The sequence below is a fragment of the Priapulus caudatus genome, unplaced genomic scaffold (assembly GCF_000485595.1).
Source record: "Priapulus caudatus unplaced genomic scaffold, Priapulus_caudatus-5.0.1 Scaffold14, whole genome shotgun sequence".
In the NCBI taxonomy this organism is placed as follows: Eukaryota; Metazoa; Priapulida; class Priapulimorpha; order Priapulimorphida; family Priapulidae; genus Priapulus; species Priapulus caudatus.
Window position 1 is genome coordinate 273,733 of NW_014577075.1, and position 25,960 is coordinate 299,692.

General features: G+C 44.3%; 2 protein-coding genes across 2 annotated transcripts in view; one reads left to right on the plus strand and one right to left on the minus strand.

The window, feature by feature from the left end:
* Positions 1-5,556, plus strand: part of LOC106809026 (complexin-like) — a 9,770-nt gene extending 4,214 nt beyond the window's left edge. Inside the window, exons 2-5 of the mRNA XM_014811973.1 lie at positions 1,262-1,343; positions 2,160-2,320; positions 2,744-2,900; positions 5,471-5,556. Of these exons, the coding sequence (XP_014667459.1) occupies positions 1,262-1,343; positions 2,160-2,320; positions 2,744-2,900; positions 5,471-5,556 (486 nt within the window). The remainder of the gene's footprint in view (positions 1-1,261; positions 1,344-2,159; positions 2,321-2,743; positions 2,901-5,470) is intronic.
* A 1,870-nt stretch (positions 5,557-7,426) lies between these two features.
* LOC106809333 (peptidyl-prolyl cis-trans isomerase-like 4) lies at positions 7,427-25,591 on the minus strand. Its single transcript, XM_014812387.1, has 13 exons — positions 25,337-25,591; positions 14,412-14,479; positions 14,050-14,114; positions 13,481-13,598; positions 12,785-12,927; positions 12,267-12,363; positions 11,654-11,770; positions 10,876-11,000; positions 10,653-10,719; positions 10,350-10,461; positions 9,908-9,992; positions 9,013-9,225; positions 7,427-8,644 (listed from the first exon to the last, which is right to left on the minus strand). Exons 1-13 carry the CDS (start codon positions 25,404-25,406, stop codon positions 8,173-8,175), a joined length of 1,752 nt encoding a protein of 583 aa, XP_014667873.1. The 5' UTR covers positions 25,407-25,591; the 3' UTR covers positions 7,427-8,172.
* Between the last annotated feature and the right edge of the window lie 369 nt (positions 25,592-25,960).

Genomic DNA, 25,960 nt, shown 5'->3' on the forward strand with positions numbered 1-25,960 from the left:
GCACGAAGAGAAAGAGAAGTAAAATATTTATTTAATATTGTGAAAGAGAGCGCCACGTGGAGAGAACAGGGAGAAAAGAGAGGACCTAGCAGAGAGGAGAGAGAAGCGTGTCGAGCGGGCGAAAGCGAATGAGAGTAGAGACGGAGAAAAGAGAAAGAGGCGAGTGAAAGGACCGGGCACAGCAACGAGAGAAAAAAGTAAGAAATTATAGTATAGTGAAGAGAACGCACGTGGAGAGAGACAGGGAGAAGAAAAAAGAAGCCTAAGCGAGAGAGAGAGAGCGTGTGAGCGGGCGAAAGCGATAAAGAGAGAGAGAGAGAGAGGAGAGAGAGAGAGATGCTCCGCCGCGAGCTGGAGAGGAGGAGGAGAGAAGAGAGCGTGAGGCGCGCGCGGCGAAAGAGAGAGAGAGAGAAGGATCGAGAGGGAGAGAGAAAGGATCGAGGAGAAAGAGAGAGAGAGGAGAATGAGAAGGAGGGCGCACGAAAAAGAGAAAGAAGTAGAAAGTATTACTTAGGTGAAGAGCGACGTTCGAGAGAGACAGACGAGAAGAAAAAGAGAGTCCTAGCGGAGAGAGAGAGAGCGCTCTCGTCGTGACCGGCGGAAAGCGAGAGGGAGAGAGGAGGAGAGAGAGAGAAAGAGAGAGAGAAAAGAGAAGAGAGAAGAGAGAGAGAGAGAGAGAAGAGAGCGATGAGAAGATGATCGCCGAGGCTGCGCGACGAGGAGAGAGAGAGAGAAAGAAGAGAGAGAGAGAGGGAGAGGATGATGATGAGAGAGAAACGAGAGAAGAAGGAGAAATTAGGGAAAGGAGGCGAGACGCGAGGAACAAAGTAAAATAATTATACTTAGTGAAAGAGAAGCCACGTGAGAGAGACAGGGCGAAAATGAGGAAAGCCTCAAAGCGGAGAGAGAGCGGCATGGCGACGGGGCAGCGAGAAAGAAAAGAGAGAAGAGCCATGGCGCACGTCTCTCTCTCTCTCTCTCTCTCTTCCCGCACTCTCTCTCTCTCTCTCTCTTCCCGCACTCTCTCTTTCTCTCTTCTCGTTCCTCCCCCACTCTCGCTCGCTCTCTCTCCTTCGCCCTCCCGCTATCTCTCTCTCACTATCTCCATCGCTTTCCCCCTGACTCTCTTTACTAAAACGTAATTTGCGTTACGAACTATAGAGTACTAACGAGAAATTTCTCTCGAGTCGAGTGTCTCGTTAGATTATCATGGCTAACCATAACTCTGAAGCATTTAGACTATGTACGTTTTTTCTTCCAGGCTGAGCGAGTACTGCGGCATTGGTCAACGTACAGGCGCTTCCAGCCGGCGGACACGGATCATGGAGTTTATGGCAAAGCAAGTAGTTGGAAGCAAATTAAACGCAGTGAAGGGTAAAAACCTGTTATTATTCTAGATCTACCACAGCGCGAATCATTGATAATGCGATAAGATGCAGTTAAACCTTCACTATAGGATTCCAGATACCTAAAAAATATATAAGATTCTATATAAGAGAGATGTGATGCGGTGAATACGGTAAATATTCGATGCGTAAACTCTAAATGCGATGCTCTTCGTTTTCCCTCCGATATCGCTTCCGATCGCGCTTCCGCCCTGCGCTAGCTAGGAAATACGTTTCACTCAGATCAGTCTACGCGAAACCACGTCAGCAGAAGAAGCGCATCCTTTTATCCGTGTAAGCGTAAGCACGATAATGATGCCGATATCGCAACAACCCAAGCTACGCAGCACGGGTTCACAGAAGCGATTTCACTAATAGGTGTAGGCCATTTCCCTTGATTTTTGCAGTACAGTGATTCCGACAAATAACGCCAATATCGATTTCGGGCAATCTCTGTACATTGGCGGCAAATTTACGATGCCGACTCTGTTATTTGACATGCTATTGCCACTGCTATTAATGGAGATTCGCTTGCGGCTGCCTTAGATAGTTTAGCAATATGCTATATCCTCTCTAACTACACTCGGTTGGTTTTTTTTCCATTTTCACACAAGGCTATCCCTATAATTATGTACATATAATATAAATCATATATATTTATTTATTTAAGATACATACATACATTGGCGGTAGGTATATACACCAATATAAAACCGATACCCATATTGCCATCGCGCGGGTGGTTTAGTCTACGTCATAATAACTCTATTGAAGGAGAAGTTGGGAAACTCGGCGTCTCCGACGATAGTAAAGCGAAGAAGGAAGGTGAAGAAGTGGTGCTCGACCCACGGCAGCTGGCGGAAGAACGCCGAAAGGAGAAGCACCGCAAGAAGGAGGAAGAGAGAGAGCAGATGCGGCAGGAAATACGCGATAAAGTGAGTAGTGCACTGTTGGTGCCTATAAATGTACACGGTCATAGATTTATACAACATCCTGCGGAGAAATACCTCGTAACAGCCGTTGAGTATATGGTTTATCAGATAATGAAGTCTTCAAGGATGATGTAGTCTAAGGTATAACCTTGTTGATGGGATTGTAACGGTTGTGTGGCGTATATGCTTGCCACTGATGGTTAGGCATCAGAGTTGATGGTAATCCATCTTAGTTGCTTGAATCTAAAATTAATCTATTATTATCAATAATGTTATCTATTATGTATTATAAATTTAATAATAGCAGTGTTTTTTTTTCGGTAACTCCCACTGTTGTTATCCGTATCAATGACAGAATACCTAATGCGATTACCACTTACAAATTGCCTATTATGTATACCTGCTAATTAACGTGACATTTGTCAGTATGGGATCAGAAAGAAAGTCGAGAAAGAAGCCGAGAAAGAGTTAAACGATATGACGGGCCGCATTGGCCGCAAGAAGAAGACAGCGGAGGAGATCAAAAAGGAAGAGGAGCAGGCGTTGGCTAATCAGGAGAAGGAGGAAGAAGAGCATGAGCAAAGTAAGACACATTCGTTACTCTGCTGCTCCTTCGGCTTTGTGTGAGATACATGCGCATGCGCGTTAGAACAGCGTTAGCGTCTATATCGTCCGACAGCACCAATTTACATTCGCATGTCCAGCTTTCTAGAACTATCAAATTTACTTATTTATCGTGGACGAGCCCATCGTCCGTTGACTCGTCCTGCGTGCCTGCAAGGCATCCGTCTAAAATAAAGGCGTCGAAATAGAGATTTAAAGCTTAGTGTTGAAGGAGTCGGCTTGTAGCAACGTAGCAGATTGTAACAAATAGTAGAACCGTGGCAGAGTAGAGATTGTAGCTTGTGACAGAGTCCCATCAGGATGGAGCAGGTACAGCGTAGACACTCGCAGATTAGATGTAACTCTGGCTTTAATTATTAGTAAACTCGAACACATACAAAATATATATACATAATACTACATACAACAGCCTAGGTTTCGTCCATACTGGAACCCGCCTGGCGTCTTTCCTCTCCGGTTCTCTACATCACTATCTGTCTCTCTACTTGTAACTATCAAGTATGACTTGTGACTGTCGATCTCTCTTCCACTTCCCATATAATATACTCATTCAAAGACAGGTCGGGCACTTCCACAATCTGATCTATTGTCCAGCTGCTTATTCTAGTGATAAACACATTAACGTGTCTCTCGATCAACGTATCTTATGTTATTGTAATAATATGGAAGGAGCCCCACGCCTCCACGCCAGTTAGCATACAATAATAGCTTGGTAGTATACTCTGGTCTGTGACTCTCTGTGCGTTTCCGCAGACATCCGGAAGCTGTGTTGCATAGTGATTTAAAATGCCGCTTACGTCACTAAAACAGCGATTACATCATGAGTCCAATTTCTATTATAAACTCTTGATAACATCAGAAGTAGATAATAGGGAACTATCATCTATTATCTACCCTATATTATCTACTTCTGATAACATGTATTGGAGAAAACTTCCGCGTTCATGCACGCATGCGCCGAATTGTCTAACAACAAGATAAGACACTAAACCTTTCAGCTCGAAGATACCGGGATGCTAGCTATTTAGTACATGACTGCGCTGCATGCATAATTGTAAGAACTCCCTTTGAAGAGTGTAAATGCAATAGAGCTTCTATAGATAGTTATTTATAGATCGAGAGAGGGACAGAGAGAGAGAGAGAGAGAGAGAGAGAGAAGAAGAAGACGAGGAGAGAGAGAGAGAGAGGGAGAGATAGAGAGAGACAAACGCACGCGCACGCACACATATACGCGCGCGCCCGCTCGCTCGCTGGCACGAGATGGCACGGAGACACATACAAGAAAGAGAGAAGAGAGAAGAGTAGGAGAGAGAGAGAGAGAGAGAGAGAGAGCGCAGGAGAGAGAGAGCCGAGAGAGAGAGAGAAGAGCCAGCAAGAAAGAAAGGAAAAGAGAAAGAGAAGGAGAGAGAGCGCCACTAAACTGCCGATGGGCAATAGGGGACACGTCGCGAGGGCCAGAGACCGAGCCGAGAGAGGGAGCGAGGGAGAGAGAGAGACGAGAGAGAGAGAGAGAAGAAAGAAGAGAGAGAGAGAGAGAGAGAGAGAGATGAGAGAGAGAGAGAGAGAGAGAGAGAGAGAGAGAGAAGAGAACCTACTTCGTGCTAAAACTTTTTGACGAAATGCCTTCAAGTGAAACCTGTTCTCTTATCGGCAATTCACTAGTGGCAGAGCGATATCATCGTTGTTATATGAATGCTGAATCGATATTTAGTACCTAATTACAATTGGCGATCCAAATAAATTTGTCTTTTCGCTTTTGATTTGGACATAACGGTGTTATTTTTATGCAGGCCGTTATTTTCGTTGAAATCTCATATATAAGCCTGGATCTGCTTGATAATTAATTTTTCGTGTCATTATATAGGCGTCCAGCGTCGCTACGCCCACGGCCTAAACGATCAGCCTGCTTAGCACGTGAAAGTTCACTTATAGAAATGTTGACTACTATGTGATTACAGTAACAGAAATTGACGTTCACAGTGTACAACACCGACGCAGCTCGTGTTCGGTGCATTTTTGTCTCTGTCTAGGTTCCATCCTTTCATTTGGCCGGATGACCTTTGGTCGCTTCTACGTTTACTAGCTGCATGTCACTCAGCAGAGTGTGGAGCCAAATGGTGATTTATGACGGTTTACGAGACGTTCACTAACCATGCAGTTCGACTTCGAACTCATTATAAAGTTATCCATACGCCCTCTTCGCGTGTATGCCGAGCGTGTGCGTGCGTGTTGTGTGTGTGTGTGTGTGTGTGTGTGTGTGTGTGTGTGTGTGTGTGTGTGTGTGTGTGTGTGTGTGTGTGTGCACGTACGTGCGTGCGTGTGTTTGCGGGCGTGCGTACGCGTTTCTGCGCGCGTGAGCGCGTGTGGCTGTGACAAATAACGTGACCAATGGCTCTTTGCGAGAAAATGTGATTCGTCTGCCCCGCATCTATCCACAACTCTCGCACGTGCCACTTTGCAATTCAAGTGCGCGCCACTTCTATCATCTTCGCCTGTCACATGCTATCAACCATGTTTTTATTTTGCCAGGCGACCTGCCTCTAGACTTGACTTTCGTCAGGAACAAAGTGGCGGAGATACAGAACGATGTCAGCGAGAAGTGCTCGTGTATGTGACACGCCAACGCCGCCGCCATTAACGCCCCGGAGAGTGTCGAGTTTCAAGCAAGACGTAGCGACAGTACAGGCTTTGCGCGCGTTAGAGCAACGCGTGAAAAATCGAATCCCGGACGGACTGCACTTCCGCTGTCGGCGACGGGTTAGACCGCGTCAGCATCCTAACGGGCGGAGGGGGGGGGAGGCACGCGCATCGATGAAATTCAGCTACGACCGACCTAACCCGAAGTCGAACATGAAAGCCATTGAAAACTTTGTGAGCAGCCAACCCTAGGGGAAAAAAAGCGCGATGCACTCTCCGCTATAGCATCTCTCGCCGGCGAGCTGTGCTACAGTAATGGCTGCATGCTCTCACCACTATCCACCCACACAGCGTTGCGTTGCCATTAGATATAGTCAGTCATTCGCTCTGCGCACACGTGTAAGGTTAGAATTAGAGGTGACCTTCGTGGCGGGCCTTCATCTGTGCATATATAGGCACAGCCGAGCCGGGCCCGCTGCGTGGATTGATGTGAATGCGGTTATCCTACGTAAAGGGTTCGTTAACATAAGCGCGTCTTCGTCAATGGTTGGAGGTTAGCCTTCAACGTGGTGGACCTTTTTTACGTATGGATCAGACGTTGTCTAGAGCATTCGCTTCAGTTGACTAGCTAGCTCTTGACACTTGCATATATCGCAGCGGCCTTCGTGCGCCCCGCGTGCAATTGTAACGGTGCGTAGTTTTAAGGACGACGTCGCAGCTAGGGTGCTTCATGCTTCACGCGGCAGGTTTCTTGAAAAGAGCACGTAGGTACGCGTTCTCTCGCGAAATGTTGGCATACGCGGAGAATGATGACGTCATCGATTTATGAGCGCATTGCGAGAGCGATGATACCGGACGCGGGCACTGACTGTTGATGTTCGTGGAGGCGATTAGCCCAACCATGGCTATTAGACCCGTGCCACGTTACCGGAGCTAACTCTCGGAACTTCGATGAAACACATAAAAACATTACATTACATGTCAAATTAGCGGGTAGGCCTACACTTAATTTTGTTGTTATGCGGCTATAATATCGTGAAATACGTGCATTGAATATTATATATATATATATATATATATATATTCATATTAATGATAAAATGGGGCATCAGAAACGCAAACGAGTAAGGCTGTATCTCTCTATTTGATTCGCTAGTATTCTTGTACGCAGAATAATACACGTCGATTGTAGCAACTTTCTGTGCGCTCTGTGTGACTACGATCGTTCAACGTGTCATGTCAGAGCAGCATACTCCTGCTGTTGTATGTCATGAAAATTACACGATATACTGGTTGGTATACCGCTAAAGATATTCCTCGCCTGCTCACTGTCTTTCATCCCAGTGACGTCAGCTCCCGCAGCGCCACGCAGCGGCTATAATCACCGTCGAAGTTAACGTTAATGATTAACGCCCTTGATCGTAATGGCCGCTAGAGGGCCTACCACACCAGTTAGTGCAAACTCCACGACAGATGGCGCTCTCGCTCTGGCTCAATTCTACATCCAGAGTATATAGCTGACTATATCTGGCTGTATCCTGAGTGTGGGAAGGGGGCGCTGCATGCAGTTTGCAGTTAGTGTAGCCGTGCGGAACATAACGACTGTATTATACAGGTTACGTCGAAGTGCGTGTGTAATGTAATCACTGTAATGTCAAACCGCTTCATATGAAACCAATCTCGCCTAAGTAGACCCCCAACTGCGTGATGTGTCTTAACAAAGAGCTGCCTACTAAAATGAGCGACAAGCGATTTGAGACAACCCTGCTGCTAAGCACTCGTACCGCAAGGGTAGCAGGATATACTTGTGCCATACGAATATTAAATATATACATAAATAAAAAAACATTAAAAAGAATCTATTAGTATATTGGTAATCGTAATATAATACAACCAATTTTAAAAACTATTTACATGCTTTTAAGTCTGTCAGTGACTGACAAGTGAAGTGAAGTGTCAGTGACGGGGAGTCATTTCCCTCGATATGAGATGGTGCCATTGTAACCTAACCCAAGCAACCAGCCAACATGAGCAACAATATCTGTACTATCACAAGACTTTCTCTTGAAATGATTAATGAGTAGTCAGAAATGAATAACCAATAATAGTATTGACACTATTGTGTTTATAACGAGCTTTTACTGTCAATCTATAAATTTCTTAGAATAAATTATTGCAGTTATCTCATTAAGTAAATTCGACCACTCTTTCTCTGTCAAACTAATATTTTTCACAATATATCTGTACATCTTTTCTGCTAAGGAATATATTCAAGTTGTATGAATGGAAATTTGAAGGATCACACATGGTCTGCAATTATAACCTCATCTTGTTACACCCATACAGGTACGTAACAAAGTTATAATAAAAAATTAAATTTTAAGATCATGCATAATTTATTGGGCATTTCTTCACCTCCCTGACGTTTGATCGAACCTCATCCAATTATCGAGACTCAATACATATCATCAACAAACTCAAGAATAAAAATGCAACGATGATGGGCTCAATACACTTATACACACCATACACTACACTCCACCCTAATGCTGATAGTAATAAACTAAATACATGATATTCTCTAAACATTGGCTTTACATTGGTTTGCCATTAGACCGGTGCTTTTGGTACGAAGACTCTGAATCAGATTGCGATTCTTGGCTGTGCTTCTTCTCTCTACCCATTTTAGACTTTTTATGATGTCTATCCGATTCGGAAGAATCCGAAGTAGTGCTCTTCCGCTTCCTCTTCTTCTTCTTTTTCTTTTTGCCCTTGTGCTTTGACCTTTTGGGGTCGGAGCTATCAGAATCTGACTCGGAACTGTCCGTTTCCTCTTTCTCCCTCTTCTTCTTCTTCTTTTTCGTCTTCTTCTTCTTCTGGCTGCCGTGCGACCGTGCGTCTTTAGATTTACGATCATCCCCACCGTCTCTCCTCCGGTCCTCACCTCTTCTCTCATCCTGCCGTCGCATGCTGCTCTCCGATTCGCTGCTGTCGCTGGAGCGGTGGCGCCCTCTATTCCTAGCATCTGGCAAATCTCTCCTGTCGCTGCGGCTGCGTACAATCTCACTGCAAGTGTTATACACCAGTGTGCTTCAAATCAAAGGACCGCTTCTCGCATTAAAATTCAGTAATAATTATCAATTATACCCAATTTTATTTAACGAAGATTCGACTGCTGATAGAACAATTGCACTACCAATAGGGGACTGACCGCACGTTTATTTAGCAACCCGAGAGCTCAAACATTGCCAGGGTGTCTACATCGAACGCACGCAATATCAATAATAGCAACTAAAGCGTTTAATAGCAACTAATAGTTTTTTAAAGCAAGGAATGCATTGATGCACACGTCAAAAGGGAAGTCCATCCTTTAAAGAGGAGGACGCGAAAACAGAAAAAATGTGAGCTGAAAGACAGCCCACTAGTGGACATACCTCGACGTTCCTCCCCTGTGATTACTGCCTCGTCCTCTTGCCTCGCTTCTCTCCTGCCTGTTCTGCGACTGCTCCCCGCGTCCCGCCATGCCACCTCCTCGCTGCGGATCCCTGTGCCTCGAGGGCCTCTCCTCGGCAGGGCTGTCACTACGTCTGGCCCGTCTATCACGAGGCGGTCTCGTGTCCTCGTCAGATGCTACGAGTTTATACTCGCTGCGCGAGCAACGGCCAGTTAAAGAAGACATGTGGAGAACGCGCAGTGCGGGCGACAGTTGAACATGCCACGAGTCTAGATTCGACGCAGCTACCCGCCAATCGTAAAGCCACGGAAGTGTTTAAGGCAGAGTAAAGTATGTCGATTACAGTACAGCGGTCATCTTTTTTTTTACATGGTTATTTCTAAGCTGGTTTTTAAACATTCTACACTAATCTTCTTAATCTTCCACTCGTCTATATTTATAAAGCATAATATAGTCTCAGACGATGTGAAATGCTGAAAAGGAGTTTAGTTGACAAGATTTCTCTGGGTAGGACGGAATGCTACTTTAAACTAATATTTACACATAAATAACTATGCAGGTTTGCTTATGACTATCAAATAATCATACGAAGCCAACTACTATCAACGAGTAACATAATAGACCAACATCTTATTGGTAATAGATTTCTGCATTGTCACACATACACATGTAGAGAAAAAGTCAATTTCTTCTGGAGTTTAAATACTAGATGAGACAAAATACCAAACTAGCATCTAATATTCACATGAAATTTTACTGAAAGATTATGAACACATGCAGCACCCTTAACTGGACAAACGTTTCTAGCAGTCATTTGTTTAGGGCCATAGCATTGTCATGTCCACTTAGTTGGTTGACAGTCACGAAAAGGATACTCTTTCCTGCGGCCATCCTTCAGCATGTATTTTGGCTTCTTGTTTTCCTCTTGATTTGTGTCCTTGGAGTGCTCGACACCTTTACCTGCATCCCAATAATAATCCAGATCTTATACGTACAAGAAATAGAAACCAATTGACTGTTTTGGCTATTACAAAGGATGATTTTAGTGAGATTAATGATATGTACACCATTACACCTCCCACTGTGAGTATGACACAGGGAGATCCAAGCTTGTTTGCAGTCATGTGAACATTTTCTGGAATAGAGTCATATTGCCAGCATCACGACAGTTACTTGCCAGAGTACTGCAGTAAAGTATGACACGTATTTCCATACACCACTAGAAATGTTCACGCAGCGCCATCTATTGGAGAACATATGTTAATTTGCAAGAAAAACGCAATGTCACTAATAAATACTAATCTCTGTATGTCTTGCCTTTTCCTTTCCATTTGACCTTTGATACAGATTGGCTGAAGTCCACGTGAATTCTTCTGTCATCTATTAGTACATTGTCCATCTTGAAATAAGCACGTTCACAGCTTTCTGGCTGAAATAGCAGGTAATCAATGTCTTCCCCGGAAACATCACGAATGGCCAAAATCATTTAGTTTATATTTTCTAAGTGATTATGAAATAATTTAATGCAAGAATATGAGGTTCACATAATTGAGTTAATTGACATTCTGCACATCACAGACATTGTAGAAAAAAAAGACTTTGGGCTAACAATATACATACCTCTTCAAATTCTATGAAAGCATATTGCAGTGATTCACCAGTCTTGTGGTCTCGTATTACTTCACAACTGTAAATCAGGTTAGACCAACATCAGGAAAAATACATTTGCACGAAGATCTAGAATCTACACGACGAGAATTATCTATGAAAAGCAAGCTTGTTTGCACGGTTACGCGTGTATGCGTACCCATGCTCGCAGTAAAAGTAATGAAATCATGATTACCTTCCGATTTTGCCGAATCGCGAAAATATGATTTCCAGATCTTCATCAGTTGTGACCGGATTCAGCTTGCACACAAACAGTACGTTGTCAGGTGGCGCCACCTCTGCTTCAGGAAGATCACCGACCTTGAGAGTAAAAGCGTGATGATGCAAGCGGGGAAACAGAGATGCAGTACGTTGTTTGATCATGGCTCGTGCATAAGAAGTGTTGTTTGTTCACCACAAGATCTCACTAAATGAGCTGAGATAAAACGCACGATGAAACGGGTAAAAGACAGCTAAGTTATGTTTCCACATGTTTTTTCTACCTCTAATGCCCGCCGCACACGTGAGTTATTTCACTCAAGTAAACTGACGCATAAGTCAAATTACTCAACGAAAATCCGCCGCACACGTGAGTAAAATGATGCATGCGTCAAATTACTCAACGAAAATCCGCCGCACACGTGAGTAAAATGATGCATGCGTCAAATTACTCAACGAAAATCCGCCGCACACGTGAGTAAAATGACTCATGCATCATTTTACTTGAGTAAAATAACTCACGTGTGCGCCGGGCTTAACTCACTTCTCTACTTCCAACTGTAGGCGTTTATCTGGACATACATTACACAAACTATATGTATACATTACACAAACTATATGTATACATTACACAAACTATATGTATACATTACACAAACTATATAATTATGTTACATGGAACTAGAATTCAGTGAACATACAAGAGGAGATGATGATGATGAATAAATTTAAGGTTGTATACCAGAGCATCTTACCATCTCCAAAATTTGTGTTCTCGCTTTTGCCTCTTTTTCCTTGATCATCTCTTCCACCATCTCTAAAGTCTTACCCTTTGTCGCATCTATTTCTTCGTCGGGGGCTATCCTTCCAGCCTGCACAATTGAATGTATAACATGATGTATATGATTGTATAACACAATAACACAAAAATAATTCGTGGATTGTTTCACTCTTCTTTAATACGTTCCCGATAAAGTTCCTTAAAATTGCGCTTGAAATCATAGCAAGCAATAGACATTTTCACTTCAACCTAAACTAAATATTCATGTTCTTTGTCCCCCAGCATCCAAACATGTTCACCAAGATCTAATTGCTTCTTGCGGTTAGTTGACTTTAAGGCACCAATGTAAACAGTATAAAGGATTGATCCACTTGCTACCTCTGATATCTTTTTAATGTGTTGACCGAGTAGAAAACGAGTTTGTCTGATATTCTGAAAATCTTACGAAGACTGCCGAGTGTCACTGAAACGGTCTAAAATTGTAGTGAGCACTCTACACAATTCAAAGTTCTACCAGCACGAAAGATTTCGAGGATGAGGGGATATTAATCTATCTTGAAAACTAGCGCTAATTCACTGCTGTGTACCTCCATCTGCTCCTTGGTAGGTTGCGGAGATCTGTCAGGGTAGTCGATCCCAGGCGGATCATCAAACGGATCGTCGAGTACTATCGTGTGGTTGACCCTGCAAGCAAGGATGAGGATAGAAGCACACGAATGCTACACATACATACATAAGAGAGTGCATAGAGTACGCTAGTCTGCGTGATAGATTGCAAGTCTCTTCTGTCAAAGCTCACACAGCAAGGCATGAAGACGAGTCGACAGATCATTTTCAAATTAGACATGTATAATTACATTGCTAGGAAGTAACGATAGACATCAACTATTAGTCCTCTTGCTTTATTACTACTTCACTTCTTACAAACTAAGCTAGTTTTGCTGCTTACGACACAATTAATTAGAATAAATTACAATAAACATTTGCATATTTTTCGACCTATGAGCATGAAAATTGTGATTAACGTTCCGCGTTCTTTAACATCCAACTGCCAAGCTTCTGTTGATACTAATCACAGAAGAGGCTACACAGTTGCCGCGCGCACCTGATGTCAACGTAGGGTCGGTGGGTTTCATCACAGATGGCTTCACTCAGCTTGTCGAGCACATCCAGTCCCTCGCTCACCTCGCCGAATACCGTGTGCACCCCGTCGAGATAGTCCAGGCTCTCCCCCAGTGTGAGAAAAAACTGCAAGCAGATTATTCGTCATAGTCAGTCACCTCCAAATTAAGCAAGACTGAACAATCTGAAGAAGAGGACCCAGAACTCAAAATTTTAGCATTTGATTTATTATTTCTCGTCGATTATAGCATTATTCTGGTCACATGACCCGTAGAGTGTATCCCGGTTACTTTCTCTACAATCAAAATACAAAATGGGACACTAGCATCAGTCATTAAGTGTTGGGTACATGTATAGATATTAGGTATGACCACATTTCTAGATTTCTGCTATTGAGCAGTCACACGTTTGGACATCACTGCAACTATGCTTTAGATATTATGATGTATCATAAAATGCACATGACTACACTTAAGCTGAATTAGTGTTGGAATGTGTAGCACTAAGGATGCTTACCATACAATTTTCATAGTGTATGTCTTATAACAGAGCATGCTGTAGAACGCCCCATTTTTTGTTGCAAAGAGCAGCGTTAGGTATGTGAATAGAACGATCTTTCTAATCATATATGGCATATAAATGATCATGCAATCATGGAATGCAAGAAGCACACACATACCTGGGAACCGTGCATGTTGTTGCCGTTGTTTACCATCGACAAAGTGCCCAGCTTCCTGTGCTTGATAATGGGATTCGTTTCAGCCTCAAAGAACTGTGCCTGATCACCATAAACCTTGCTGTAAGAAAGAGTAATAATGCAGCTGAGCTGTTGTTGATATTATTATCTTTATCATCATCATGATCCACATCATGACCATCGTCATTATATGGTAAAGCCAAACCAACATATACTGATGACATTAATATCTTCTTACTTTGTACATATTTGCTATCTTATTCTTCATTAAAGTTTGTGCATCTACTACATTTATGAATGTACACAGTGATTCACTTTTTCTGTGTGCTGCAGGCAACTATCCCCAGTTAAGTATTATTGTAAATGAATATAAACTTTTGCACATGTAGGATTTTCTCTAACCAAGTCATCTGTAGTGTGAATATATTGCGCATATTTGCTATCTCACACACTATAGTGCAATCAATAAACAGTACCCTTATATTAACAGAAATTCCATAGAATTAAAAATTAAAAATGGGAATGCACATATGGAATTCATAAAGGAATACCTGAAGATAGATTGGCCACCTCGTCCTGTTCCTGTCGGATCACCAGTCTGTGCCAAGAAGCCCTCCTACATAATCACAATAACAGGTATATACACTAGGTGTAAGGGTAGAAACTACCATCACAATTTCTTGAAAGATGCTTTTCACAGGATTTTGTGAATGATCATTTAATGTCCTATAATAGCAGTGGTAACATTGCTATGTTAAAAATATCAGTTAACTTGTAGCAGCATGAAGCAATTTATATTACCCCTGTTTCACAAGCTTATTAGAGCCATCAGGATACAGAGATTGTTGTAGTAAATAAAGTTGACCTTCAGGTCATCATTTTAAAAATGACAGTAATAAGAGTTCATACTAACCTGCACTGAATGAAATAGGCAATAGTTGTAGAATTTCAGCTTGCACAACTTCAGGAAGTTCAAACATGCTAAAAGTGGTAAATCATTATTAGAATTGCCAAAAATTAAAATAGCATCGATTGGATGCGTAATATATGCAGCCAGGCCAATCAGCGCAACCGCAAACAGTTGCCAGCACCTGTCTTGACTTGTGTAACATTTGGGCGGTCATTTTGCATCAACATTCGATGAATTTCTACGATTTAATAGCATTTTGGTGGGCCGATTGTCAAAAATGGCAGGTGTAGCTGTTGGAGCCGATTGCAAACAGTAATGTTGGACAAAGCTCAGTGGCGAGTTGAGACACTGTGGTGTTATATACATGTGTGCTGTACCGTGTGTGTGGTACGGTGGGGGGGGGGGCAGACTTGATCCCGCTGCCATTGAGTGTGTAGTATTGGTACAGCACTAACGAGTGACTAGACGATCTGCAGCCCGGATATCCACGCGAAGCGCGCAAACGCCGTGCAGCGGTGACAATAAATCTTATTCGCTGCCCTATATAGAAAAATTTCGCCAGTGCCCTTTGGGTACAGGATAAAGCCGTATAATCGGTCAATTGAGGAGTTCTGGCGATTCCACAAGCCTTTCGACTATGCACGTAGGTCGAGAATAAATACAAATGCTGGTAATTGCTCGTTTGCTGGTCGGCGCGTTTCCTTTTCGTCTAGAAAAGCGAGTTTGTATTTCTTCCGTTTCACGCCCTGAATTTATTCTCGTACATATGGCGTGCCATAGATGGCGCGACGAGGCTCTCTTGGAGGGATTTTCAAGGTATTTTTCCACACAAGGATCGGCGATTCGGTTTAGACTGCTCCGCGGTGGAGAGTTCCACACGCTGCACTAACTATAACTTTAGTGTAGCGAAAGATACTTGGCCGAGTTAAGGTCCGTACCAGTCTACCTCGAATCGTGACGTGCGATTCAAATTATCGTAGCCATCTTAGTACCCCCGACGTTGATTGGCTAAGCCCATTGATTGATGTTTGTTTTTCACTGAGAATTTCCACTAGATGTTATCTGGAAAAGCGCCTGGCTCCGTACGTGCGAGGTTTTTATCAACCTCTTGACCCCGCGCTGCCCGTGGCGACGGCACGTCGTGCGAGCACATGCTGGCGTGGCCGTGGCAGTTTTTACACGTAGCTAATCCTACAATACGCCGCCACACTGACACACAAATATATATATCCACATGTTTTTACGAAGACGGCGGAGCGCGACATTCCAGCCTCCCTCCTCCCCCGCGCTCACGTGGCGGCTGGGCACGCCTCCAAATGCTATATCCAACAAAGCTGGCTAGGGGCAGTTTTGCGCCGCGGTGACTTTTCCGCTATAAATTAGATTTTGTATTTATTTAGGGCCTTCATTTTATTGAAACGCTAGTGCAAGTGCATGCTTGTGTGCACTGCTGCCGGCAGCAGTTGATGCATGTAATATACGATACCTTATAAGCCAGGTGGCGGCGGAAGGGAGCGTAGAGAGAGAGAGAAGAGAGAGACAGACTGTGGGGAGTGCGGAAAGATAGAAGAAAGAGAGTGGGAAACGCCAAGATAAAGGTACGAAAATCAACGGCAGGTGGACCGGAGAACAGGCAGAGCGATGTATCAAACGCGTGTCAATCTAATAATCGGACAAGGCCCCCCTCCAAAAGCGCCGATTAGCCGAGGCCGATGTACGTCGTCCCGAAAACGTGCGCGAGTGTTAGGCGGCTGCCCGCTAATACTCATATCGTGCGCCGAAGGGAACGCGGCTGTCCGCCTTCCTTCGGCGCACCGCCGCGAAATTCGTAATAGGCGGCGGAATGCGAAGATGCTACATACAAACACACCCGCGTCCGGCGTGCGCCAGTCCCGCGAGAAAGTGCGTGGCTTAACCGCTTTCGGCGGTCGGAGGAACAAACGCACGGTTTGCGCAGACGCCATCCTTGTAGCGCGGTTCTCTCTGGCTAACTGTTTAACTATTATTACTAGGACTAGGAGTAGGACTTCGCTCGCGACTCAAAGTATGGTGGTGAAGAGCACACGAGAACAAACGATCTACGAGTGTAAACATCAGCGTATGTGTGTACCTAAACCGACCAGGCTCTCCGACTAGTTACACGGCGGAGGAGTGTAACTCTCGCCACGTAGTGTTAGCGAGATGGGAACTTGTGGCTAGTGTGTACACAATCAGACACTATGCATGGCAGCAAGTCGCAGGAGTGACTACTTTCGGGATCGCAAAGGGATAGTCTGGGACGCCGCAATATGTTTTTTGTATAATATGGGCTACACTAATACTGTGGTGATAAACTAGGCTTGGGCTGCTCTACACTACGCGAAATCATGCTTACTTCGTGGCTTTGCGCTGTGTGAAATCTACTGGTGATATCGCCAAGGGTTGTTTTCAAGGAAGTAAACTGCGGCATCTTGGTCTCAACAGTGAGAACACGCCGGGGGTAGGTGTGCGCGATACCTTTAAGTTACGTTCAGCCAATTTACTGTGCAACGAAAAAATAACAGTAATTAATATTTTCGGTAGATTACGCTGTATATTTACTTAATTAGTGTATGACACAGATAATATGTGTAGTCGCAAATAATAGACAAGTCTCGCCGCGCTCCCGCAGAAGACATGCGTAATAAAACGTATCTTCTAATACTAGGCTTCGAACAGGTATTTCTAAAATACAACCTAAAGTATTGTGGCGATAGATGGAGGCACCGATGGCGTGCCGCTTGCCTTAGCTTTTGGACTGTAGTAAGTATGGAGGCCATAGAGTTTGTACTAAAATATATAACTCTATATATACGTAAACTATATAACTCTTATGGTATAAGCATTGGTATCAGCTTTATAGTATGCGCGGAGGTAATTACGAATTTTTAATACGCTCTTGCTTATACTATAAAGCTGATACCTATGCTTATACCATAGAGTTATATATAATTTTTAATATTGCATGACTCATGGCAATCGGCTCGCGTGTGTGTGTTCGTGGTGTGTGTGTAGCCAAACTAGTGTTCGCCGCGGATCGATTGCAGCAGGGCAGCTTCGCCTTAGGGCGTCCCAGTCAGCAGCAGGCACGCCTTAGGGCGTGTCCAGTAGCAGAGCAGCTCGCCGTTAGCAGCGAGCCCAGCTGTTTATATCACATACAGTGTTAACAGCTCGGCGGGAGGTAATGCACTTTCGTGAGTGCCGCTCGCCGTGCCTAGTTCGGCTAGTTGGTATGACGGGTGAGTAATCTTTTATTTTCATCGGTAGCAGGACGATAATCACGAGTTCTTGAAATAGCCTTAATAACTGTATTTAAACAAATGTATAAATAACACAGTATAGTGGCAGTATGACATGACTTAAGAAATTTTGCTTTAGCATAATCACCCATTTGAGACAGCGCTAAAATGATTAAAACTGATGAATGATACAATTTATCATTTCATCAGTTTTAATGCATTTAATCCAGTTAGTTATTTTATAACATATCTTATTAACGCATAATATATATTTATATATTTATGACTGAAAAAACAGATAAAAATCTCGAAAGATTGGAGCTGCGAATAGAACCTGAAAAAACAATGAAACAGTGGATTTGTAAAATTTACGCATTGCACAGCCGCATTTTCTTTCCATCGCCAAGAAGTTACAAATTTGTAAAGTGCTTGAGATAGTTCCTGTGCATCGAAGTTTTGAAACCAAAAATTTTTTTGGGGGGGGGGGCAGGTTATTTCATAACTGTGACCCGTAATGGTCCGAAACTTTTTCTTATCCATATTTACCATTTATTAAATTTGGTGAGCTCAACATTTTTTCTACGGTAAATTGTGGCCCGTATCCTTTCAAAGGTGGAATTATAGTTCATCTTTCGCATTTCATTTTCCATTTTAATACGCAGACATTGTTTTATTACAATTTTACTGCCTGACTCTATCTCTCTTCCTCTATCTCTCTCTCATGCTCGTCTCTCTCTCCTCTCTCTCTCTCTGTCTCTCTCTCTCTCTCTCTCTCTCTCTCTCTCCTCTCCCTTCGGTCCCTCTCATCTCTCCGTCAAGTTCTCTCAAGTCTCTCTCCCTCTCTCGCAGCTCTCATCTCTCCTTCTCTCGTCTCTCTCTCTCGCTCTTTCTCTCGGTCTTTCTCTCGTTCTCTCTCGTCTCTCTCATCTCTCCTCTCTCCCCCGCCCTCGTCTCTGTCTCATCTCTCTCTTCTCTCTCTGCTGCTCCCCCGCTCTCTGCTCTCATCTCTCATCTCGTCTCTCTCTCGTCTCTCTCCCGCCCTTCTCTTGGTCTGCTCTCTCTCCGTCTCTCGTCTCTCTCGATGTCTCTTCTCTTCGTCTCTGGCTCTGTGTCTTTCTTCTCTCTCTCTCTCTCGTCTCATGCCTCTCCTCTCTCTCTCTCCCCCCCCCCGCTCTCTCGTCCTCTCATCATCTCTCGTCTCTCTCCTTTCCTCCTCCCCCCCCCTTTTTTTCCCTCCTTCCGCTGCTTTCTCTCACTAAAAACAGCTTGTTGAAATGATGTATAACGCAATGCGTATCTTGCGTTACGTAGGCTACGTCCGCTCGCAATATTGTAAATGCCTCTAAAATCCATTTTTTCGCAGTTTTATTGTTATTGGCTTCACTACAGAAATTTCAAATTATAGAACAAAAATTAAAATTTGACAAAATAAACGATTGATAGATGACTTTTCGAGTTACATCGCCTAGGCCTACTACTACTAGCAGCCCGTTCCAAGTATTTCTTGTCGTAAATATGAGAACAATGAAATGCATATATTAAAAGCCAACATGGAGATGTTGTAAGGCCAAGCACGCATTGATTTTAATCAATTGTCATGATTTCTGCACCAACATCTTTTTAGCTCGCACCCATTTCATATATCGTTGTTGCTTTCGCATCTAAAAAATCTAAGCCTCGCATCTGCTTTCTAATTAATGAAATTCTCGGTCGCCGAATTTGTAAGATTGGGCCATATATCAAGTATAGGTCAGGCCGACAACGTGCTTCTAATCGCATATTCATTATCTATATTAGCCATGCTGTTGAGATAGCAATTAACATATCCGCAGGTATCAAATACACGCCGCGCACACACACGACGCGCAGCGCAGCGCACACCACACACTCACTACACACACACACGCACACACACACACACACACAACACACACACAAACACAGCACACGCGCGAACGCACGCGCGCACGCACGGCACGCACGACACGCAACAGCATGCACACAGGCCACGCACGCAACGCAGAGCAACACAACACACACACACCACGACACAACACGACACACACACGCACGCACGATGCACGTGCAGGCACGCACCAAGCTGGCACGCACGCCAACACAGCACACACACAAACACACACCACAAAACACACACACACACACACAAACAGTCACACACCCACACACACAACACACACACACACACACCCACACACATGCAGGCACGCACGGCACGCACACCACACGACACACAATCACACACAACACCACCTCACACACGGACACACAACAACACATCTCACACGACACCACCACACACCCAACAACAGCACACAGCACCACACACGCAGCCGCACGCACGCACAACACACACACACGGGCACAGATACAGCGACAGACACAGATGAGACTCGATACGCACCGTATCGTCTCTATCGCAGGTTATGGCTGTATATGGTGATATGCAATTAGTTATATTTGCAGACCCCAACAATTCAGTAACCTGACTCGCCCTATATACAACGAGAAGAGTTTACTTGCCATGATTGATCGCCATTTCGGCGTGGACAATCTATTATAAGGCATAAATAGGCGCACGGTGGTGAAGCTTTTGCGTGCACTCTACGATTGGAAGTAAGCTGGCCAGTATTCATCTGCGCACCAGATGTAGATGCAGGCAGAAAGCAGAGCGAGAGAGAGAGAAAAGGAGAAAGGCAGAGAGGAGAGAGAGAGAGAGAGAGAAAAGAGAAAGAGAGAGAGAGGGAGAGAGAGAGAGAGAGCGAAGAGAGAGAGAGAGAGAGAGAGAAGATTAGAGAGTGAAAGAGTAGAGAGAGAGAGAAAGAGAGAAAAAGAGAGAGAGAGAGAAGAGAGAAGAGAGGAGAGAGAGAGAAGAGAAAGAGAGAGAGAGAAAGAGAGAGAGGAGAGAGAGAGAGATGAGAGAGAGAGAAAGATGAGAGAGAGAAAGAAAGAGAGAGAGAGAGAGAGAAGAGCGGAGAGAGAGAGAGAAAGAGAGAGAGAAGAGAGAGAGAGCAGAGAGAGAGCGGGAGAGAGCGCAGCGCCGGAGAGAGAGAGAGAGAGAGAGAGAGCGCGGATGGAGAGAGTAGCGCTGCAGAACGAGAGGAGGGAGAGGGTGGAGAGACAGCGCGAGTCATAGAATTTAAATGAATGTAAATATACAAATATCATATAGATAATTTAAATAATATAGAGCATCTCATCAACGGAGGGACATAGAAAGAGAGAAAAAAGAAAGAGAAATAGAGAGAGAGATAGAGAGAGAGAGAGAGAGTAGAAGAGAGATGAGAGAGAGAGAGAGAGAGAGAAGAAAAGAGCGAGGGAGAGAGAGAGAGAAGAGAGAGAGAGAGAGAAAGAGCGAGGGAGAGAGAGAGAGAGTCGACTACGAAGATAGAATTGAGGTAAAGTACGCGGGGAACAGTTCCTCGCACTTGTACATTGAAGTTTGTACTTGGACAGCTCATTAGATCTGCTACTGCGTGCGAGCGCGAAGCGCACACTCGAGAACCAGCGTGCACGTCATCATATCCGCCCATCAAAGCCGATCATTATATCCGCCCAGTTCCCGCCAAGGTCACAATTACGACGGCATATAGCCTGGCAAGAGCTTGACTTGACGCGAACAAGAAGGCCCGCGCAGCGGGTGCGTTTCAGCTGATTTCCGCTGTGTGTGTGTGTGTGTGTGGGTGTGTGTGTGTGTGTGTGTGTGTGTGTGTGGGTGTGTGTGTGGTGTGTGTGTGTGTGTGTTTGGTGTGTGTGTGTGGTGTGTGTGGTGTGTGTGTGTGTGTTTGGTGTGTGTGTGTGGTGTGTGTGTGTGTGTGTGTGTGTGTGTGTGTGTATGTGTGTGTGTGTGTGTAGCGTGTGTGGCGTGTGTGCGTGTGTGCGTGCGTGGCGTGGCGTGCGTGTGTAATGTGTGGTGTGCTGTTGTGTGTGTGTGGGTGTGTGTGTGTGTGTGTGTGTGTGTGTGTGTGTATGTGTGTGTGCTGTGTGTGGTGTGTGTGCTGTGTGTGTGTGTGTGTGTGTGTGTGTGTGGGTGTTTGTGTGTGTGGGTGCGTGGGGGGTGTGTGCGGGTGCGTGTGCGATGTGTGTGTGCGTGCGTGCGTGCGCGAGTCTATTTGCATGAGTGTATCTGCGATGTATCTCGTGTGAGGTGGTCATAAATATCGCGCAAGGCGGCTGGCGCTCGATAAAAAGAAACCTGCAATGTTCTCGCCTATATGCTGTAAATTAAACTATACGTCGAAAAACCCGAGGAGCTCTCGGAGCTTAGCGGGGGTTAGGTTTCGTCTAGTTTATGCGCATCCTGTTTCAAGTTATTGCATAGTTGTCGTGGAAGATGTATGGCGCTGAATGTTTACCCAAGTAATGGTCACGCTGGCCGCACTTCGCTCGAACTGACCGTTGATGGCTATAGCATGTGAGTGTCGCTAGAAGTGACATTATAACACATACAGTAGTTGTCGTCTGGTTCCGGTCCGCATGTAATTCACAACGCGTGCGCATGCGCACATTCTCGACATATGATACGCAGATGATAAGACCAGAAGTCATCTAAACTGTATGTAGTAACCGTGAAGCTTTCGCAATAAACCGCAAATTTGTTATTCTGCCGGTGGCCCATATCCGGCAGATTACCATAACCCTGCGCGTAACCTCCGCTCCTGAGCGAGGGATGAATGTGTGTGTGGGGGGAGTGGGGGAGGAGACGCTGCAGCATCGATTCATGGACACCAGGTGCTTGTCCGCATGCAGCGGCGACTGCGCCCGAGAGTGTACGCAGCGGCTGCAATATAAGCGCATCCGTCGCTCCCTGCTCTCAGCACGACCGCTGGCCCACTGGGAGGATGTTTGTGGGGGTGGCGCGCAGCCGATGGTTGCACATACGGCTGCTGCTGCTATAGCGTCGTTATAGTAACGTTGCACATTTGTGAAAACATCGCGCGATTGTGCAGACTTTCGTGACAGGAAGAGAGCTCTTGGGTGCCCCAGCTCGGTTTACTCTCTTATAAGCTTGCATAAGAACAATTAGCCAGAAGAGGGGGGATGGGTTAAGGAACCGGACACGGGTTCGTTCGTAAGGCTGCGCGATGGTGCTGCCTCTAGCGAGACCACATCACCAGCGTTTGACATGCGACGCCGCCGCGGTGTATACACGCATCATGCGTTTTATGTCGGCCATATTTATATTTATTTTATATATATATATATATTTATGTTTATATTTATAATCGCAGTTAGCTTACTCCAATCTCTGATCGTATACAGCGATGCTGGACTTTATGGCTTCCGTTATTTCAGCGTCGGTGCCTCTCGATTTCAATAACAAACTATGATCCTGTCCTCTTTACTTTCCCGTCCCTACGAACATAATATCTATCATTTCGTATATCATTTCGAAAATGGCAGAATGTCATGTCCAGGACAGACAGCAAATGAATACCCGTGTGTGCGAATGGAGCATATTCACTCGTTGTATGCACCATTAGTTTGAAAATACTCCAAGCTCGTGGACTGAAAACTAACGAATAAATCTGTTCCCATCATCAGATACATGCAGTTCCAATCGTATGGCACTCGTCAGGCTAAGAAATGTGCGAAGGTTCGTTGTTAAATGACCTGTCGGCGCTGCAAGGCGGCTTATGTTTCGACTGTACTCGTTTCGGGGCTGGTGCGAGCAACGGCCTCGACTACGGCTCGTCACATGTTGACCATCTGACATAACTTCGTCATAGTAGACTGCTTTATGCGCACTGGTGCCTTTGGTCACCGCCTCTTCCCCGCAGTTCTCCCTATGAGATAAGAGCAGTATCATGGGCTCAGGGTTGGAACCCGTATAGTTAAGATAGGATTTTACGCAATCTCACTACAGAGTTTAACATTAATAATTATTAATTTATCGTCCAACCCGAACGTCCACGTGATCGCTGTGGTGAGATTTTTGTGAATTCTGTAGATTTTTAGGAATCAAAACTTTATGTCGTCTTTCCACGCGACATCCTTAGAGAAGCAGAGGGACAGATGACTCAGCACTGCGCTGCGAATTTCCTGATACATTGACAAGCGCATGAATATGTTCTTATACACATTTAGTGAGGGGTGTAGTACATGGCAGCATGTAAATATGCGTTTCAAACGTATGAATTTAACATAAATATTCCTATTAATATTTTCCACAAATAGTATCTCATTTAAAAAACAAGTCATGTTAAAGTTATCTGTAATGTCACTTACACATAGCGACATCATGATTTGAAAGCAATAGGTTTTGCTTCGTGCAATCTCCTTATATCATTCACTATTCAGCGCACAGACCGCGGTTCTATTTAGCTGAGTTCGTTTCGCTACATCCATTCGTATTTATTCATAATCATGTATTACCTACCTATTTCAAAGTAATATTGACAGAATTGACGTATTCTGCTGCAAATTTTCCAGCAATCAAATACGATTAGAGGAATAACTATCGTCCTAGGTTCTTCTAATTATTCTTCTAAATTATTACAACTTGCGACGCTTTACTATCTAGAATACATGAATATAGTTAGTAGAAACGAATGGAATGAATGAGCGAATCAGTACAACGTAAATGAGAGATCTCTCGTTCTTGCATGTACTCTCATTCATCTGCCATTCAAAAAATCTCTCATTCAAGTATTTTCATTAATCTGTCATTCAGATAATCTCTTATACAAGTATTGTCATTAATCTGTCATTCTGAGAATCTCTTATTCGTGTAATCCTGATCCTATTGTATTTACATTGTATAGGATAGCGTCACCGAATGGGCATAATAGTATCCACTGTTCATTATTTGCGTACGTTATGTGCGCGTGTGCAAATAATGACCCGGAAAACACAAATCATGAATGGAATGTTGTAAATCATGCTTCAAATGTGGGTCAACGGGTTATTTTATACATACATACATATCAGATACATACTCCTGATACATATATATATCATAATATATCATAATGTATTTGTGCGCGCGTATGTGAGTAGGTATGTGTCAGTGTGTGCATTCGTTCGCGCGTGCGTGGGTGAGTCGTGCTTGTGTGCGTGTGGTGTGTCCGCACGCGTGGAGGTTTGACATTTGCTATGCCAGTAGCAATCAGTATGATGTGATCTCTCCTTCTCTTGCTCTCGATCTCGCTCTTTCCCACTCTCTCTCACTTCCACACGCGTTCTCTCTTTCTTTCCTTCTGGAACTGTTCCCCGCGTACTTTACCTCAAAGGGGAGCGCGAGATGCTACATACAACACCCCGCGGTCGCGTGCGCCCAGTCCCGCGGAAGTGCGTGGCTTAACCGCTTTCGGCGGTCGGGGAACAACGCATCTTTTGCGCAACGCCATCTTGTACCCGGTCTCTCTGGCTAACTGTTTAACTATTATTACTAGGACTAGGAGTAGGACTTCGCTCCGCTAAAAGTATGGTGGTGAAGAGCCACACGAGACTACGACTACGAGTACGAGTGTCAATTAATGTGTGTACACAGTACAATACATCAGCACACTTGCATCAGCAAGTCGCAGGAGTGACTACTTCGGACAAAGGATAGTCTGGGACCCCGCAATATGTTTTTGTATAATTATGTGCTACACTAATCTGTGGTGATAAACTAGGCTTGGGCTGTCTACACTACCGAATCATGCTTACTTCGTGGCCTTTCCTGTGTGTATAAATCTACTGTGATATCGCCAAGGGTTGTTTCAAGAATAACTGCCATCTTGGTCCTAACAGTGAGACACGTGCCGATACCTTTAGTTTACTTCACCAATTTACTGTGCAACGAAAAAACAGTATAATATTTTCGGTAGATTACGCTGTATATTACTTTAATAGTGTATGACACAATAATAGTGTAGTCACAAATAATAGACAAGTCTCGCGCGCCTCCCCAGAAGACATGCGTAATAACGTATCTTCTAATACTAGGCTTCGAACAGGATTTCTAAAATAAACCTAAATATTGTGGCGATAGATGGAGGCACCATGCCGTGCCGCTTTGCCTTAGCTTTTGCCTGTTAGTAAGTATGAGCCATAGAGTTGTATAAATATATAACTCTATATATAACTAATATATAACTCTATGGTATAAGCATTGGTATCAGCTTTATAGTATAAGCAAGAGCGTATTAAAAATTCGTAATTACCTCCGCGCAAACGGAGGTCATGCAATGCGTCGCGTAGTTGATGTTCGTGTGTGGTGTGTAGCCACTAGTGTTCGCCGCGATCGATTCAGCAGCCAGCTCGGCCTTAGGCGTCGCAGTCAGCACAGCC

Coding starts and splice junctions, on each gene's coding strand:
- LOC106809333 (XM_014812387.1), bottom strand. CDS start 25,406: ATGGCAGTTATTCTTGAAACAACCCTTGGCGATATCACAGTAGATTTA. Junction 14,115..14,411: donor GCCTATTTCATTCAGTGCAG/GTTAGTATGAAC, acceptor GTGATTATGTAG/GAGGGCTTCTTGGCACAGAC. Junction 10,462..10,652: donor CTTTCATAGAATTTGAAGAG/GTATGTATATTG, acceptor CTGCTATTTCAG/CCAGAAAGCTGTGAACGTGC.